Source organism: Hyla sarda, chromosome 3 (assembly GCF_029499605.1).
Source record: "Hyla sarda isolate aHylSar1 chromosome 3, aHylSar1.hap1, whole genome shotgun sequence".
In the NCBI taxonomy this organism is placed as follows: domain Eukaryota; kingdom Metazoa; phylum Chordata; class Amphibia; order Anura; family Hylidae; genus Hyla; species Hyla sarda.
The window spans coordinates 123836642-123855354 of NC_079191.1; the positions used below are offsets into that span (position 1 = coordinate 123836642).

At 41.5% G+C, this 18713-nt stretch overlaps 1 protein-coding gene across 9 annotated transcripts in view; it reads left to right on the plus strand.

The window, feature by feature from the left end:
• The window catches only part of MBNL1 (muscleblind like splicing regulator 1), a 235480-nt gene that overhangs the window by 208102 nt on the left and 8665 nt on the right, over positions 1–18713 (plus strand). For 3 of the 9 annotated variants that reach the window (XM_056564977.1, XM_056564982.1, XM_056564978.1), the window contains 5 exons: positions 2514–2567; positions 6843–6996; positions 11379–11414; positions 15483–15577; positions 18323–18397. In XM_056564977.1, coding sequence (XP_056420952.1) covers positions 2514–2567; positions 6843–6996; positions 11379–11414; positions 15483–15577; positions 18323–18379 — 396 coding nt within the window. In that variant the 3' untranslated portion in view covers positions 18380–18397. The remainder of the gene's footprint in view (positions 1–2513; positions 2568–6842; positions 6997–11378; positions 11415–15482; positions 15578–18322; positions 18398–18713) is intronic. The other 6 variants (XM_056564979.1, XM_056564983.1, XM_056564980.1 and 3 more) reach the window with 3 other exon arrangements.

Genomic DNA, 18713 nt, shown 5'->3' on the forward strand with positions numbered 1-18713 from the left:
TCCGTTGGATAAGGAATAATATGTCCAGGGGCGGAGTATCCCTTTTAAACTGCTGACAGCACTATAGAGAGGATGGGAGAAGAGTGTAATAATACCTTGTGCTATAGTCCTAGTAGTATATGACCTACGTGTCTGAGTGAAAGGTTAATTGATGTCCTGACCATCGCTATGGTAAATCTACAAGGTGGAACATTGGCATTAAAGGAGTCTTCTTACTTCAGCAAGCTATTCCCTATCCACTTGGCAATGTTCAAAAGGCCTATAAAGAATACATTTTGCGGTGGCTGCACACACACCGCATACGTTATTTATTTGGGGGCTGAATTTAAAAGGGTATTCTGGAATTTTTTTATTTGACTGTGCTACAGGGGCTATAAAGTCTGTGTAGTTCCTAATATAGTGTCCGTACCTGTGTTTGATGGCTGGTCTTGCAATTTTTATCTCATCTTTGTCCCGGAAGGTAATTTTTTGCAGCATACAAAATGAGTGTTGTCTCGGGCCTTTCCCAGGTTGCAATGTGGCCCGAGACAATGCATGGTGTTGAAAGTGAGCATGGTAGTGCTTCAATGAATGGAACAGCTGCTGGGTGGGCGATAATTCTCCACAGTGCTGCTGGGAATTGTAGGTTCAAGCATGGTATGCATGGAAGGGAGCATAGCTGTGCCGCAATGGGTGGGGTGATTGATGTGTAAGATGAGAGGGAGATAAGTTACCTCACACCTAGAAACAAGGAAACTTGGGGATTGTAGCTGAAGGGAGGGAACTCCAACAAGAAGTAGCCTGTTCACATAAAGAAGCAGCGTGATGGGAGACACAGGACAGCCATTTACGATCTACAAAAGAATGGATTCTTGGTAAGCATGTCCATTATTGTCTGTTAGGTAACTACTAAAGTCACCTTATGTCGAATAACCCCTTTGACAGCATTCTAGGAATCAGAAGGGTCCAAATGCTGGTCCAATATTCTGTGGATAGGGAGGATATCTTGCTGAAGTAAGAATACCCCTTTCAGTATTCAGAACTCTCTGTGTTGAACACTTCCCCAGTCCTTAGCGACAGTTCTAGGGTTCAATCAGGAGTCCATTAATGCTGTCATTCATAGCTATGTGGAGGGGCTAGAGAAGAACTTAGTACAGAGAATTCAGGTTGTACTCACCTCTTTGGCATATGCTTACTGAAGGCCCAAACATCAAATGATGTTATTCTCAACACATTGGGTCAGAGGGTTTGGGCATTCACAACTCCTAAAAAGATGCTCTTTAAGGATCTCTCAGGATACAAATTAAATACAGTATCACAACATGATAGTAAAACCATTAATAAGCTGCAGTTCATACCATGACCACTGGGTGGACACATAGTGGGGATTTATCAAATCCTGTGTACAGGAAGAGTGGTGCAGTTTCCCATAGCAACCAATCAGCTCTCTTCTTTCACCTCTAGGGTACGTTCACACGTACAGAATCCTGCACTGATTTGATGCGGAACTGCAGATTAGGAGCTGTCATTCAGTTTACATTGAAATCTGCAGCAGAAAATCCTGCGCATCAAATCTGCGCAGGATACTGTACATGTCAACGTACCTTTAAGGTGGCCTGTTAAAGATGAATGAAGCAATCTGATTGGTTGCTATGGGCAACTCTTCCTCTACACAGGTTTTGATAAATCTCCCTCATATAGTATATACATCGCTCAACAAAATATTTGTGTTTTTCTAAGCTAGTAATCTTGTGAATATTGTGACTTATTAGAACCAAGGAAATGGAGGGAGAAAAGACCCTGGACACTGACAAAATTCAGGAATCCAGTTATTAAGCACTTTTCAAGGGGATCGAGTTGGTCACTTTTTGACTTTTCAGTTTTTGGGCAGTGTTGTGTCTTAATTCTCCATACACAAATCCTTCAATACACGACTACAGCATTTAAAAGCAGAAATAAAGTGCATGCTCCTCAATTGGCCATTATTCTAAAAGACATTGTGATGGTTTAGCCATATCTACTGGATATTACATTTATATAAATATATATTTATATTACCCCCTTCAGCATGCATGAATTAAAGACAATGCAAAAAAAATAAATAAAAGCATGCATATGTTAACTCCATACGTAAAAAAAGTTACTGGGTACACTCACCCAAAGTGAGTCATTTGCTGGGTATACTGCATTAAAAATTCGGCAACTAATGTAGAGGTTTTTTTTTATGTATTATCCTATCGTAAAAAAAACACCAGCAAATACTATATCAGTCATTGGCTTAATAATGTCTGCTGATTCTCAGTTACAAAGTTGTATGATAATAACAAACCAGATCCTTTATTGTGCATGCTTAGTCTTGTTATTTGTTATTATACGGCATTCGGATGATTTGTTTTTTTTTTTTTTGTTTTTTTTTCTCACCTACCAAAATATGCACTGCTGCCCCCATGATGCACCTCTGCTTGCTGTTTATGTTAATGCGCTTGAACCCCATTGGCCCATTGCCATCATGTGCTCGCTGCCTGCTAATTAAGACTCAGTCGGCTGTCAAATCACTGAAGCGATCCCTCGAGGCAACCTTTGACCTGGTACTATGACCTTTCACCTTTTAGCTTGGCATGTAGCTTTTTATCCAGTGTTAAACTTACAAGCATAGAATACAATTATCTAGTTTAATAGACATTTTCTGTTGTATTGTCAGGAAATTAGATGTAAAGCTGAGTGTGGGTAACATATATATACAATGCATTTGGAAAGTCTTAAGGTCCTTTTACTTGTTTCACATTTTGTAACCTTGCGGCCTTTAAAAAAAAAAAAAGGTTTTTCCCCTCATGATTCTGCACTTAATACCCCACAATGACAAAGCAAAAACAGAATTTTAGAAATCGGTGGAAGACATTTTCTGGTCTCTCTAGAGATATTTGATGGGTTCAATTCAGGGCTTTGGCTGGGCCACTAAAGGACATTCACATTCACCACTTCTGCGTTTTCTTGCCTGTGTGCTTAGGGTCATTGGGGAGAATTTATCATTGTCTTTAGAGCTGTGCGTGTAGATCTGTCTCACAATTGGTGCTGACTGTCACCTGAGATTTTTTTTTTTTTTAATCACACATTTTTGAACAAAAAACTCCAAAAATTCTCAAAAATACACCAGCCCAGACATAGCTTAGCTTTTTGGTGTGTGTAGAATGAAATTTCAGGAAATGTGTACCTGCACAACATTTATGAAATGCCCTGTGACCATTTAATACATTTGTTGCACATACACAAAAATATAAAGAATGCTTTACCTACATCTACAATGAGAAATGCCCCCATTTGTCTTGTTGGAAGTCTGAGGTATAGGTTTTCAATAATAATAATATCCCTGTATTTGAAATTTCTCCCATTTGCACAAAGGATCTTTGAAGCTCAGCCATAGTGACCATTGGGTCCCTGGTCCCCTTTTCCCCAGTTACCGTATATACTCGAGTATAAGCCGAGTTTTTCAGCACGATTTTTCGTGCTGAAAACACCCCCCTCGGCTTATACTCGAGTGAACTCCCCCACCCGCAGTGGTCTTCAACCTGCGGACTTCCAGAGGTTTCAAAACTACAACTCCCAGCAAGCCAGGGCAGCCATCGGCTGTCCGGGCTTGCTGGGAGTTGTAGTTTTGAAACCTCCGGAGGTCCGCAGGTTGAAGACCACTGCGGCCTTCAACATCATCCAGCCCCCTCTCACCCCCTTTAGTTCTGAGTACTCACCTCCGCTCGGCGCTGGTCCGGTCCTGCAGGGCTGTCCGGTAAGGAGGTGGTCCGGTGAGGAGGTGGTCCGGGCTGCTATCTTCACCGGGGAGGCCTCTTCTAAGCGCTTCGGGCCCGGCCTCAGAATAGTCACGTTGCCTTGACAACGACGCAGATGCGTCGTTGTCTAGGCAACGGCTCTATTCCGGGCCGGAAGCGCGGAGAAGAGGCGCCCCCGGTGAAGATAGCAGCCCGGACCACCTCCTCACCGGACCACCTCCTTACCGGACAGCCCTGCAGGACCGGACCAGCGCCGAGCGGAGGTGAGTACTCAGAACTAAAGGGGGTGAGAGGGGGCTGGATGATGTTGAAGGCCGCAGTGGTCTTCAACCTGCGGACCTCCGGAGGTTTCAAAACTACAACTCCCAGCAAGCCCGGACAGCCGATGGCTGCCCGGGCTTGCTGGGAGTTGTAGTTTTGAAACCTCTGGAGGTCCGCATGTTGAAGGCCGCAGTGGTCTTCAACCTGCGGACCTCCGGAGGTTTCAAAACTACAACTCCCAGCAAGCCCGGACAGCCGATGGCTGCCCGGGCTTGCTGGGAGTTGTAGTTTTGAAACCTCTGGAGGTCCGCAGGTTGAAGACCACTGAGGGCGAATGATGAGAAGAGGATGATGAAGGGGGGGGGGTGTGGGGATGATGAAGGGGGGTGGGGATGATGAAGGGGGGGGGTGTGGGATGATTACAAGGGGATGATGAAGGGGGGATGTGTGGGATGATAAGGGGATGTGTGGGATGATGACAAGGGGATGATGAAGGGGGGATGTGTGGGATAAGGGGATGTGTGGGATGATGACAAGGGGATGATGAAGGGGGGATGTGTGGGATAAGGGGATGTGTGGGATGATGACAAGGGGATGATGAAGGGGGGATGTGTGGGATGATGACAAGGGGATGATGAAGGGGGGATGTGTGGGATGATAAGGGGATGTGTGGGATGATGACAAGGGGATGATGAAGGGGGGATGTGTGGGATGATAAGGGGATGTGTGGGATGATGACAAGGGGATGATGAAGGGGGGATGTGTGGGATGATGACAAGGGGATGATGAGGATGTTAATGACGGGTCTGGATGATGACAGGGGGGGATGAGGTATTTCCCACCCTAGGCTTATACTCGAGTCAATAACTTTTCCTGGGATTTTGGGTTGAAATTAGGGGTCTCGGCTTATACTCGGGTCGGCTTATACTCGAGTATATACGGTACTTAGTTTGGTGGAGCAGCCAGCTTAAGAAGGAGTCCTGGTTGTTCCAAACTTCTTTCATTCAAGAATTATGGAGATCACTGTGTTCTTGGAAACTTTGACATTTTTTGTACCCTTATCCAGTTCTTTGCCTCTGCTGTCTCTGAGCTCTACAGGCAGTTCCTTCACCCTCATGGCTTGGTTTTTGCTCTGATTTTAAGCTGTGAGACCTAATATAGACAGGTCTATATCAACTGTCATATCATGCCGATTAACTGAATTTACTACAGGCGACTCCAATGAAGGTGTAGGAACATCTCAGAGATGATCAAGAGAAATGGCAGACCCCAGAGATACACTTCAAGTGGCATACCAAAGGGTATGAATACTTATGTCCATGCAAAACTTTAGTTTATACTTTTCAATAAATCTACACATTTTTCTACAATCCTGTTTCCACAATCATTATAGGGTGTTGAGTGAAGGATGATGGGGAAAACTTGAATGATTTCTTTCAACAAAATTCTTGCAACAAAATATGAAAAAAACTTAAGGGTCTGAAAACTTTTCAAATGCATTGTATATGTACAGATGGAGCAGAGCTATAGTACAACACTTTGGGGGGAATTTATCAACCTCTGTATCCAAGAAAACCAGTGTACAAAAGTTGCAATGCTTTTATAAGCGACATTTGCACAAAATTTTGCAGCTTTTTAAATGTTTTTGCAACAAACTCACCAATTTTTTTAAAAGAGAGGATAAGACAGATTTACTACAGTTTTTCCACGAGAAATAGGCATACAATATATGTATACAATACAGCTCATAACTAGCGTAGATTCATATTTTAGTTGCACGTTTTTATTTTTACGACGGTTGTGTCAATTATTAAATCTTTTGCATCTTACTCCAGTGCAGTTTCCACTGAGACCATTTTTATGGAAGTCTGATCTTAATAAATTCTCCCCATTGTGTACTGTTTTTACATAGGATGATTTTCCTCCTTATGCAAGCAATTACGTCCCAAAAAAGGCCCATTCAGCTCTGCTACATCAGTATAGATATTGATTCATACTTATGCATATTATTTACCTTCAGTACTGCCACATCAGAAATGATATTGCCATAATATGTTCCACAGTCAAACTGTATGTAAATGTTTCTACTATATGTGTGTGGTTGGCATGGCTCTATTGCTACTCTTATGTATGTGTAGTTTTAACATTTGTAAGTCAGTGTTAACATACCTGCATGCATTGGTACAGTTTGCATGACTACATGTAGTTAGGTTTTGGGAAGTGTGGGTATATTTCTACGTGGTCCTACCTTCTTCAGTCATTCTGTAGAGTAACTGTTGCTTTAATTGTTGATCTTCATGGAGCTAGCAGTGCAGAAAATCCTCCCTTGGTTCAAATATTAATGATTTTTGTAAACTATACAATGAAATAATAATATAATAATCCTATTTCATTTAACCTGCCATTGGATATATATATATATATATATATATATATATATATATATATATATATATATATTATTATTATTTTTTTTGTAATTAAGACACTCTTCTACAGGGTACAGATATTATTTACCTATAACTTCTGTTACCTGTATATATATAAAGAGGGGCAGTCAACCCCCAAGGCAGGGGTAAATGATTCCACCCCCCACCCCCCAGGTAGAGTTTATAACATTAGCGCAGTAGACTAGACACAAGCTGCTTTATTTGCATATGGTTTATTTTTTCTGGAGATGTCTGCAATGAATTTACTTGTACTCATCAGCAGTCCTCTCCAGAACTAAGACTTTTCTAATGCCAATGTGTTTTTTGTTTTCTTATTTTATTATTTTTCTAATTTCTTTTATGGTTTCTTTGCACTCCTTTCGAAATGAAGGGAATTCCTCAAACAGTACTTCCCCCATTACCAAAGAGGCCTGCACTTGAAAAAACCAATGGTGCCACCGGAATGTTTAACACAGGTTTTTTCCAGTACCAACAGGCTCTTGCCAACATGCAGCTCCAGCAGCAGGCGGCCTTTTTCCCACCAGGTAAGCTTTTTGTGAAGGCTTGCTAAATGTTGACTGCAAATGATACAGCTTTGGCTTGTTTATTATATACAAGATTCCCTTATTTATTCAGGCGACAATGATGGGCTAAGTGATTGTAGTTATATGGAAGGGCAGACAAGTACTGTTGCATGGTGTGACGAGTAGTAAAGAGAGACCAATGACCAAGTGACCAGCTAGTGATCTGCAGCTTTACTAAAACTCCAGTAGGATCTCTTCCTATCCCCCACGATTTATGGTATTCGGCATGACACTGGCTTCCATTTCTAGCCTTGACCTTTGATGTTTGCATTTGCTTCTGCTTGCTTAGGAACACTTAAAGATGACCTTTCATGGCTCCTGACATGTCTGTTAGTAAATACTTATATTTTTCATTAAATAACATAACAAATTACATGCTGGATGATCTTTTTTGGACTATGAACTGTGTAGTCCCTCTAGCATTACTTTTGTCAAAGGGGTGTGACCCTACACTAGTGGTTCCCAACCATTGTGCCTCTAGCTGTTGCATAACTACAACTCCCCGTGGATTTGTAGCTTTGCAACAGCTGGAGCCATACTGGTTGGGAAACATTGTCATATACTGTACATTCTGTATAGATTCATCCCCAAATAATGTCACCAAATGCCAGTTAGGGGAACAGCACTGGTGGCAAAAAATACTGGGTGCACACTTGAACCCCAACTCCTAGGTCCAAACCACAATGTAGCAGGCAGCAATAAGAGGTGGTACCCCAATGGAATCCAGAAAATTATGGCACATTTATTTACCTAATATTCTCAGATAACATTTTAACTTCACAGTGAAGCCTTTTTCATGGTTTGAAAGAGAACTCACTGCGGATTTCAAAGAAAGGATGTTTTAGAATTGTTATTTCAAGGAAAAGGTTTACTAGAACAGGCATGCCAGGAGTCCTGAGCTGACTGGTCTTCTTTAAGATGAGAAACCACATAGTCTTTTAGAATCTAAATCTATGTCACATACGAATTGCTCAATATATAAAATGTCTCTGTTTAAAAGGGTTTTGCGGATATGTACAAATAAAGTTAAAAGAGAACAGGGTGAACTCAAAGTCCGTAATAGGTAAAATAACAAATAGCCTAAGACAGCAAATCCTAAGGCCAGCAGATAAGGGAGGTAGTATTTATAGAGATTGTCCGGGCCACAACGTTTAGTACCCATCTAAGGGGGTAAGCAGTATAACCTCTGCAGACACAGTCCTGAAGATCTGCTATTTGACATGGTGTAGATTTTGAGCCCTGGACTTTCTTGTTGTGATCTGAAAAAATATTATTTGTACAAAACCAGAAAAAAACCTTTTAAATAAAATGTACTTTCACCTTTAAACATCATTGTTCATGTATAATTTTTCTAGAAAAGAACATTTACTTACTTTGTCAATACTTTGCATTACTCATCTTGTATCACTTCTGAGTTAAAAAACTTCAGTCACAGAAAGTCAGGCTTCTGTTCCTAATGTCTGCACAGAGCTTGCACTAGAGATTTGCATTTTGAAAATGGAGTGTTTACATTGTTCACTGTTCAGCAATCCAATAAAGGACTGTCCCACTTTCCCCTAAACTGTAAGGGCCCTTTTAGATGGACTGGCGGCTGCATCAGGATGAGAGCAGATTTCTGTGAGCGGCGCTTGTTTAGTGAGTCTGAAATCATTGTCGGCTGCCAATCTCCAGGACGATGTGCTGCCGATAACTATCCACAGGATACAGGGTGATATGCGGCTCAAAGCTATCTCCAGGATACAGGACGAAGTGTGGCTGACAACTATCCCCAGGACACAGGACGATGTGTGGCTGACAACTATCCCTAGGACATAGGACAATGTGTGGCTGAAAACTATCCCCAGGACACAGGACAATGTGTGGCTGACAACTATCCCCAGGACACAGGACGATGTGTGGCTGACAACTATCCCCAGGACACAGGACGATGTGCGGCTGATAGCTATCCTCAGTACACAGGATGATGTGCGGCTAATAACTATACCCAGGACACAGGACGATGTGTGGCTGACGATTATCCCCAGGACACAGGACGATGTGTGGCTGACAACTATCCCCAGGACACAGGATGATGTGTGGCTGACAACTATCCCCAGGACACACGATGATGTGTGGCTGATAGCTATCCTCAGGACACAGGATGATGTGCGGCTAATAACTATACCCAGGACACAGGACGATGTGTGGCTGACGATTATCCCCAGGACACAGGACGATGTGTGGCTGACAACTATCCCCAGGACACAGGACGATGTGTGGCTGACAACTATCCCCAGGACACAGGATGATGTTTGGCTGACAACTATCCCAAGGACACAGGACGAAGTGTGGCTGATAGCTATCCCCAGGACACAGGATGATGTGTGGCTGACAACTATCCCAAGGACACAGGACGAAGTGTGGCTGATAGCTATCCCCAGGACACAGGATGATGTGTGGCTGACAACTATCCCAAGGACACAGGACGAAGTGTGGCTGATAGCTATCCTGGGGACACAGGATGATGTGTGGCTAATAACTATACCCAGGACACAGGACGATGTGTGGCTGACGATTATCCCCAGGACACAGGACGATGTGTGGCTGACAACTATCCCCAGGACACAGGGCGATTTGAGGCTGATAGCTATCCTCAGGAAACAGGATAGTGTGCGGCTGACAACTATGCCCAGGACACAGGACGATTTGTGCTTGACAATTATCCCCAGGACACAGGACAATGTGCAACTGATAACTATCACTAGAACACAGGACGATGTGCAACTGATAACTATCCCAAGGACACAGGACGACGTGTGCATGACAATTATCCCCAGAACAAAGGACTATGTGTGGCTGATAACTATGTTCAGGACAGAGGGCGATGTGTGGCCAATGACTATTCCCAGGACAGAGGGAGATGTGCGGCCAATGACTATTCCCAGAACACAGGACAATGTGCGGCTGATAACTATCCCCAGGACACAGGGTGATATGCGGCCAATAACTATTCCCAGGACAGAGGGCTATGTGCAACCAATGACTATTCCCAGGACAGAGGGCGATGTGTGGCTGATAACTATATTTTTTGTCCTTCACAAAAGATCAAATCAGCCGATGTACAAGAATGTTCTCCCTTATTATCTAGAAGGATTCCTACTAATGCTCATTTGGCTGATAATCATAAAGAAGCCTTTAGAAATGTGTCTGACGATCAATTTTTTGACTGTTTCGGCAGTATTGTGAAAGCAGCTCTGGGATGTAATACAGGCTTTGACTCTGGATCAGTATAATAGATAAGTAATGCAATGTATTTAGAACAATTATTAGGATTAGTCATCGATATTAGATCAGCTGGGGTCTAAAACCTTGCAGTGCCACTGATCAGTTGTCTGGAGTGGTCGCCTTACTCTCCCACTCACTCCAGCCTCCTAAATGTTTACCAGTGCTAATACTGTACCAGCATTGCATACTTTTATTGGCACTGATCTAAGGTAGTGCAATGTTGACCCAATCGAGTGTACTTTGCACTGCTGCTGCTAATACTACGGCCACACAGGTGCAACTGCTGGTCAATATAGTGATCGCTCAGGTGAGGCAGCCTCTTCAAGCAGTTGATTGTGGAGTACCAGGAGTTAACTCTCTCCCAACCCCCCCTCCCTAACCCCAGATCTAATATTTCTATGTATTTTAAACGTGAACTACACATAAAATACAGACATATGCTTTATGATCCTATGTAAGTTCTTGTACAATGCAGTCCCTTGTCATGCAATACTATGTTCTAAAAAGAAAAGCGAGTATTGCAGGCAATCATTTTTGCATATGCATCTAGATATAGAATCCTATCTAGTGATGTTGATGTGTATGAAACATATGCAAGTTATTAACACAAGGAAAGTAATTACAGCGGATATGTTCTGGGAGTAAACTAGGTCACTGATCATCCCTGTCAATGGTTAAGGTCAGCAGTAACTGGCGTGACAGGGATTACCTGCCGTACCGATAAACACAAAGAATAAAGTTACTATAGCAGGAGGACCTGCTTTCACGTGGTACAGTGTGTAATTGTTATCATTATTAAAGTACATATTGTCTTAGTGATTGTGACACTAACAGCGTGGTGATCAGTAACACAGTTTACCCTTTGTACCTCTGTTCCACAAATATCCTAATCTCCCACTACGCTCCTCTGTGATTTTAGTATGCTCACTGTTTATGCCACTGTTGCCATAATAACACATTTCTATCTTGTACAAATAATTTTTCCTAATAATAACATGTGTGATGGGTTGTTTTTTTGTTTTTTTTGTTTATTCTTTCCCCTTTCAATCCACCTTCCTGTTGCAATGCATGATGGGCAGGCTCAATTTTGTGCATGACACCCACTGCAAGTATTGGTAGGTGCCAGCTTTGATTCTTAATTATTTTACATGCCTGATGAATCTTTATTCTTGCATTCAAAATCCATGTCTGGTACCACTTTTCTAGAAAGGTGATTGGAAGATGTTACTTATATTACATGGTTTCCTGTTTAAAGTGTGGATTTTGATTGTACTTAGTATTTAAATTCAACATTGTTCTGATATTATTCTTGATATAAATTGTTTTAAATACATTTTAATTAAACTAAATATAGAAAGACATGTAAATGCTACTGCACACAGCGGAGGCCTTCATTTTGTGACGCAATCAACTCATTCTTGACTTTATATCCCTGCTAAATAACAGAATTGATAGGTAGGGATCCAGTCTGTTTTAAATTTGTCTTTATTAAAAGTTAACTATTGATTTAAGAAACTTCTGTTGGCGGACCAGGTGCTAAGTGCTAAGACTAGGTGCTATTTGGTTCCACGTAGCTGGGCTTGGCTCTGTTTATAAATACCACTGTGCCATGTTGGACCTCATAGAAAGTATATAAAACTAGTTTAGATCGTCCTTGATTTTGCTCAAGTTGCAGTTTTACAGTTGTACTTTGGCCTCTGGTGGGCTAAAAAGGAATACATGTACTAATAAAAGCATCATAATGATCATGAAAGGGGAAATAGAGATAAACAAATTGCTTTTCCATCTGTCGTTTAATTTATTGGTCTCATTTTGGAAATCTCAAACTAAAGTTGGCCATACATTTGAGATAAATTTAGTCTGAATGCCCAACAGTCCGAATGGAAAACAGTAATCCCTCCCAATCCCGTCCTTCACTGAGTATTTCCATAGTATGAATGGGGAAAAGAGAGAAAGCTGCTGTCAGACACCTCTGGCAGAGTCTTATCGCCATGAGAACAAAAGAATCAGACCTGTTGAAATCCCAAATTTGACCCTTCTCAGTCATGACATCTGTCATTGGGGAAGGGTCAGGAGGCCTCGATATACAGATCGTGGTCAGTTGATCATGTTGAAATATGTGGGTGTGGTTGTGTTGTGTATGGCCAGGTTAATGCTCTGTTCACCCTGGTTTTTTCTTTACATTGGGCACATACACTGGGAAAAAAATGTCAACATATACATCAAACGTAAAGCCTTAAAGGGTAGCTCCCACCATCCTCTTTTTTTTTCTTCTGTCCCTGCCTATTGCCCATCTATCCCTAACCCCCTCTCTGCCTTAATTTTTTTTCATTATCTTAAAAATGTCATTTTGTCTGCCTGGTAGTGTGCTCACTACCAGGCAGACTTACCCAGCAGGCACCACGTCACTGATGCCTGCTGGGGGCCAACACTTTCGCCCTTAGTTCTCCTGACAGGGTGCCTCCAGCTGTTTCACCACTACAACTCCCAGCATGCCCTGACATCTATTTGCTGTCAGGGCATGCTGGGAGTTGTAGTGGTGAAACAACTGGAGGCACCCTGTGTTGGAAGACACCCAGCCCCGACCAATATCGCCCCCCTCACCTGTGCCGGACCATGAACGGGGGTCCGTAGCAAGCAACAAGCGTGTGCCCGGCTTCTCGTCATGCCCGTACACTCTGAAAACTGTCTCTATGTTTCTGGAGGATTGAAAGTCCTCCAGAACCATAGAGAGAGTTACCAGAGTGTAGGAGCATGACAGGAAGCCGGGCACACGCTTGTTGCTCAGTGTGTGATGGGCCCTCCTGTAAATGGCGCCCCCCTCTCCGTATAACACGCTCCCCCCCCCCCCCCCCCCGTAATGACAGGACACAGCAGTGAGGAGGCGGCGTATCCCCACAGGAGCCACGGCTGCAAGGAGAGGTAAGAGCCACGTGCCTCCCTGCAGCAGGGAGAATATGCAGCAGGGAGGCGGCCAGTGTGTGAGTCCAGGGAGCCAATGTGCAGCCCTGGATGTCACTGTGCTCACTCTCGCCTGTTTGATTGACAGGCGGGAGCGAGCACCGCAGTGACTGGAATTTCGACTCATTTGCCAGGCTCAAATGAGACGAAATTCTGTAGTGACGTAACTGCCGAATGCATTCGGCCACTAGGAGGGCGACCCCTAGTGGCCGAATTTAAAAGTGATTTTAAACTGGTTTAAAATCACTTTTTTTTATTAAACTATATTATAGATATGTTGTAGTACTTAAGTACTACAACATATCAATTTTTTTATTTCATGACAGTGCCCATTTAACGGATGCAATAGTATGCCATATAGTTGATGCTTCCTTTAATACACAACAGGCTATGATTTCCAAACACAAGTTTGGCATCTGCTTCTGGGACTATGTTTCATATTTTTCTATACAGGTCTAATAACAAAATCTCAGTTCTGCCAACATCGTAGTACATATCTGTGTACCTCCAGTTATTAGAGAGAATATTATAGTGTTTCTAGGCTACCATCTCAAGTAAAATAGCAAGAGCTGTGCAATCCTCTGGCTCTGGCTAATCATTCAGATATGGCATGCTGTTTTTTTCAATAATTCTCTCGGTAAGACCTACTAGTGATATGATGCATAGTTATCAACAGTTTTGTGACACACATGCCCTGATTTACTCCAGAGTAAGGTTTTCTTTGTGGTTTTTTTTTCCCCAACAGATATTTTTCTATTTGTATTTACAATTGTTCCTACTTTTTTGTTTTGTTTTTGTTTACTTTTTAACTGCTCTGAGCTGTCGGGTTTTCCAGAGCTCAAATCCACCACATTTAATGTTAAAAATATGTTGGGATTTTATTTTTAGATGTCAGGGACATGCCCCTTTATCTGGTTTTCTGGACAGTTGGTCAGGTTGGTTGGACTTTATTTTGATCTCAAATTCTGGCGCACAAAGCTTGCGACACAATTTGGGCGCAAATCCCTAAAAAAAAACTGTCTGGATTATTTTAGTAAATGACCCCCCACAGTGTCAGTTCTCATTACACTTTATTTGTTCATTTATTTTTTTATTTACTATTTAAATGTCAATCACTTCATTTTTTCCACTTGCATTCCATGGTATATTTTTCTGTTTTGTATACCACTGTTTATATGTAAGATCCTAAGGGAGATGTATCAATCAGCCTGAAACCCTAATTGCCTGTTTTTTTTTTGTTTTGTTTTTTTTCACAGTAACCAATCACAGCTCAGCTGTAAGCTCTTGTAAAGTGAAATTTGAGCTGTGATTGGTTGCTATGGGGAAAAACCAAACAATTAGGATTTCAGGCAGGTTGATAAATATGGCCCACTGAGTTGCCATATCTGGACCACAGTTATTTCAATAATTTTTTTCACCATAGAGATCTCACCATTTTTTTTCCATTTTAATATCATGATATCGGCTTGAACCTACTTTGTATGTTTTTATACCTTTTGTGTAAATTTTTGTTTCAATAAACATAGTCAGTTATTAGCCCTTTATACACATTTGTATATTATAATTTTTTTGTATATATGAAGGCATAGGACAATCGCTATAAGTTGGGCACTTTCTAATGGTGCTTGATAAAGATGGTAGCCTGGAACATAGAGAAGGCCATATTATCACCTACTGTGCAGTTAGGTTCAGATTGTGGCTGGTTCGTGTTGTGGTTGAAAAACAAAACACTTTAATACAATGATTTATAATGATTATATTGCAACAGCCTACGCTATAACATTATTTATCTTATAACTGGAGGTACGGTGTAAAATTCCAATGGAAAATCCAAGGTTTGACTAAATCTCAGGGTAAGCAAGGATTGGTTAATGCCACATGATGTGTTCCTCCACTGTGTGCACATGATCGTTTTCCATTACTTGTAACTAGTTCAGAGTCATATATGTGAAGCTTTGTGTGAAATGAGTACATTGTTTTGATGGTAACAAACATTTTCCCTTTTTTTTCTCTTTCATCCTACCCCTTCCCTCTTTTTCCCTGGAATGCTGACCCGCTTTTGCACTTTGATTGCATGCCACTCGCTGGTGATGATGTTACACCACGTGGCTTCACGCTGCAATAAATACCATGCCAAATTGTTCCACCACTTGTTGCTATGGTTCCCACTCTGCTACACTCTTCTGTATGTCTGCTTATACTGTATGATTTACCTCCGAAAGTTCCCATGATGCACGGTACAGCGCCGGCTACTGTGTCTGCAGCAGCAACATCTGCCACAAGTGTTCCCTTCGCTGCAACAGCCACAGCCAACCAGGTTTGCTAATTTACAGCTTCCATTCTTAAGAACAACTCTAAATAAGTGCTTTGTAATAACAACATGTTCTCCTCCTGTTGGCATACATATTATTTTTCACAACATTTACAGCTGGTGACATGTTCTATATAAATTGATGTTTAATAGGGAGCAAGGAATTCTCCAGTAACAACAAAAAGATCACATACAACTGAATACGCTAGGCATACGCCAGTAGAGGAATTTTACAATAATAAACTCTCGAAATGAGTCCTTCTGCCCTGTTTTCCACTACACTGAATCATGTAGCAGAGCTGATGTTGATATTTACATAACATATTGTGATATCTATACGAATACATGGCTTAATGGAATATCCCCAAGCACAAAAGAGACATTTCAATGGCCGGTCATCTCTGCCACATCTGCAATTAACATGCTTCAAAGAATTAAATGTCTTTGTTGCCCATACAAACCTTAGTCCTTGATGTGGCTACTGTGGGCAAAAAGGCAAATATGTGGCACATATATTCATCTCCATGTGTTGCTATCTGAAACTTAAATTCAACTTTCATTGATCTTTCTGGTTAGTAAACTGTTTTCCTTCTTCAGTATTTACTAATACCAGGGCTATACAGGCAACTTTGTTTACATAAATCTATATTCATAGCTATGTCGAAAAATATTTTAGGTTGATGCTTGCAGGGATATGAGATCAACAGGACAATGGAGCATTTCTTTTGGACATCATGCATGCAAGCCCTAAGCCATGTGGCCTTTGTGGCCTTGTTTTAGAATTTATGTTTTGGCTCCTGTGCATAACCTGAGGGCTTACGTACACTGCCATATTACAGATACATTTATATTTCATATGGAAGTATGTATTCATATAACAGACAACATATTGGTTCTAAGAAAGGTTATGCTGCCATACCTAGGCACTATGCCATACCAAAGCACTATGTGGTGGGACACAGATGAACATGGCTCCATGTGTCCAACCATAGAATCATAGGCATTCCATACGCTGCCATGCACATTGTGAGCATGAAGCCCCTTGATATGACATACGCTGTCAGGTAAAGACTATGCATATCAAACATGCCTGGGCTTAGAATAAGGTACAGTTCATCCATTATCGTACCAATTGTATGTATAATTTCATCTATGGAGGAATTAGAGCCCAGGATGCCTTACAGTTTCTAGTGTAATATAATTTTATGGCAGTTTGCATATATATAAATACATGTCATACTATTGTACATATCACCTATAGACTCTCTCTGTAGCGTATGCCAAAATGACACTCTAGGGTACCTCTCATCAAAAAAACTTTTGATATATTATAGATTAATGTATGCAGAATAACTTTACAATTGCATGTTATAAAAAAATATGCTTCTTTCTATTTAATTTTCCACTTTGAAGAAATGACCACTAGGGGTCTCCCTACCAGTCCTGGCAGCAAGCATTTAAGACTCATGCTGGAGTCCTAAACACTACGAGCTGCCAGTCTGCTTTGTTCACAAAGGAGAACACTCAGAGCTGCCAGCCTGCTTTGTTCACAGCATGTTTGGCTGTGAAAAAAGCAGGCTGGCAGCTCTGAGTGTTTAGGACTCCAGCATGAGTCAGAAATGCTTGCTGACAGGACTGATCGGGAAAAATACAATAGAAAGAAGCATATTTTTCATTAACATGCTATTGGAAAGTTATTCAACATTCATTAATCTAAAATATATCAAAAGTTTATTTGATGAGAGGTACCCTTTAACATAAAATTCTATAAATTTACCATTTATATATGTCTCAAGGTCTGAACAAAGCCATACTAGTGCTGTGATAACATGTCAATACTAGTATAGCAACGATATACACATTTTTACTGGAGAGACAACTTTCAACCATTTTGACTTGTCAGAATGCTATAACGCAGGAGAACACTGGAAAATACAGAAATGTCCCCATTATAATTTAAAGGGGTTCTCCGGTGCTTACACATCTTATCCCCTATCCAAAGGATAGGGGATAAGATGCCTGATCGCGGGAGTCCCGCAGCTGGGGACGCCCGTGATCATGCACTCGGCACCCCGTTTGTAATCAGTCCCTGGAGCGTTTTCGCTCCGGGTCTGATTACGGGCGACTACAGGGCCGGCGGCGTGTGACGTCACGCCTCCGCCCCTGTGTGACGTAAAGCTCCGCCCCTCAATGCAAGCCTACGGGAGGGGGCGTGATAGCTGCGGTCGACAGTAATCAGACCTGGAGCGAACACGCTTCGGGGACTGATTACAAACGGGGTGCCGCGTGCATGATCACAGGCGTCCCCAGCTGCGGGACTCCCGCGATCAGGCATCCTATCCCCTATCCTTTGGATAGGGGATAAGATGTCTAAGCACCGGAGAACCCCTTTAACATTTTGTTTTCTACAAACCATTGCACTTGATCTGCCTTAGTTCCTGGTTACTTAATCCTAGTTAGAATTCAGTAAAAGTCTTTGTGTATGCCAACAAAAGAGGGTCTCTCAGCAATTACGGCTCCATACATTTCTGTAATGTTCTGCTCCCCTGGCTCCCTGTGCAGCTGTGGACACTTATTTAGAGTTGTTAAGCAATTTCTTAACATCAGTTTGCTACTGTAGCATTTAGTTTCACAATGTTTTACTTATTGCTCTTTATTCATAAGTCATGGGCTTTTGTGGTGTTTTCTACAAATGGCTGATTGTTGGCTGCAAATGTTTTCGATTTATTGTTAACCTTGTTTTATCTACAGATACCCATAATATCTGCAGATCATCTGAGTAGTCACAAGTATGTTACACAGCTCTAGAGGTCATGACCTGATGCAGTAAGTTTCACTAACTTAGATTTTTTTAATATTGTTCTTAATGTGTGTTTTTTTTTTTTTTTTTCTGTAACAAATCAGTATTCGGTATGGAACTGATCAGGAGAAATACTACTTGCACAGTTATGTGGTGTCACTGCTGGGTAATATAACTGGTACTTTATAGTCTTATTATGACATATCCAATAAGAGAATTGCCACATAATTAAATATTATATTCCCTATTATACAAAAAAAAAAAAAAAAAATATATATATATATATATATATATATATATATATATTTCAGTATTGACTAGCAATGCAAAAAAAAAATACAT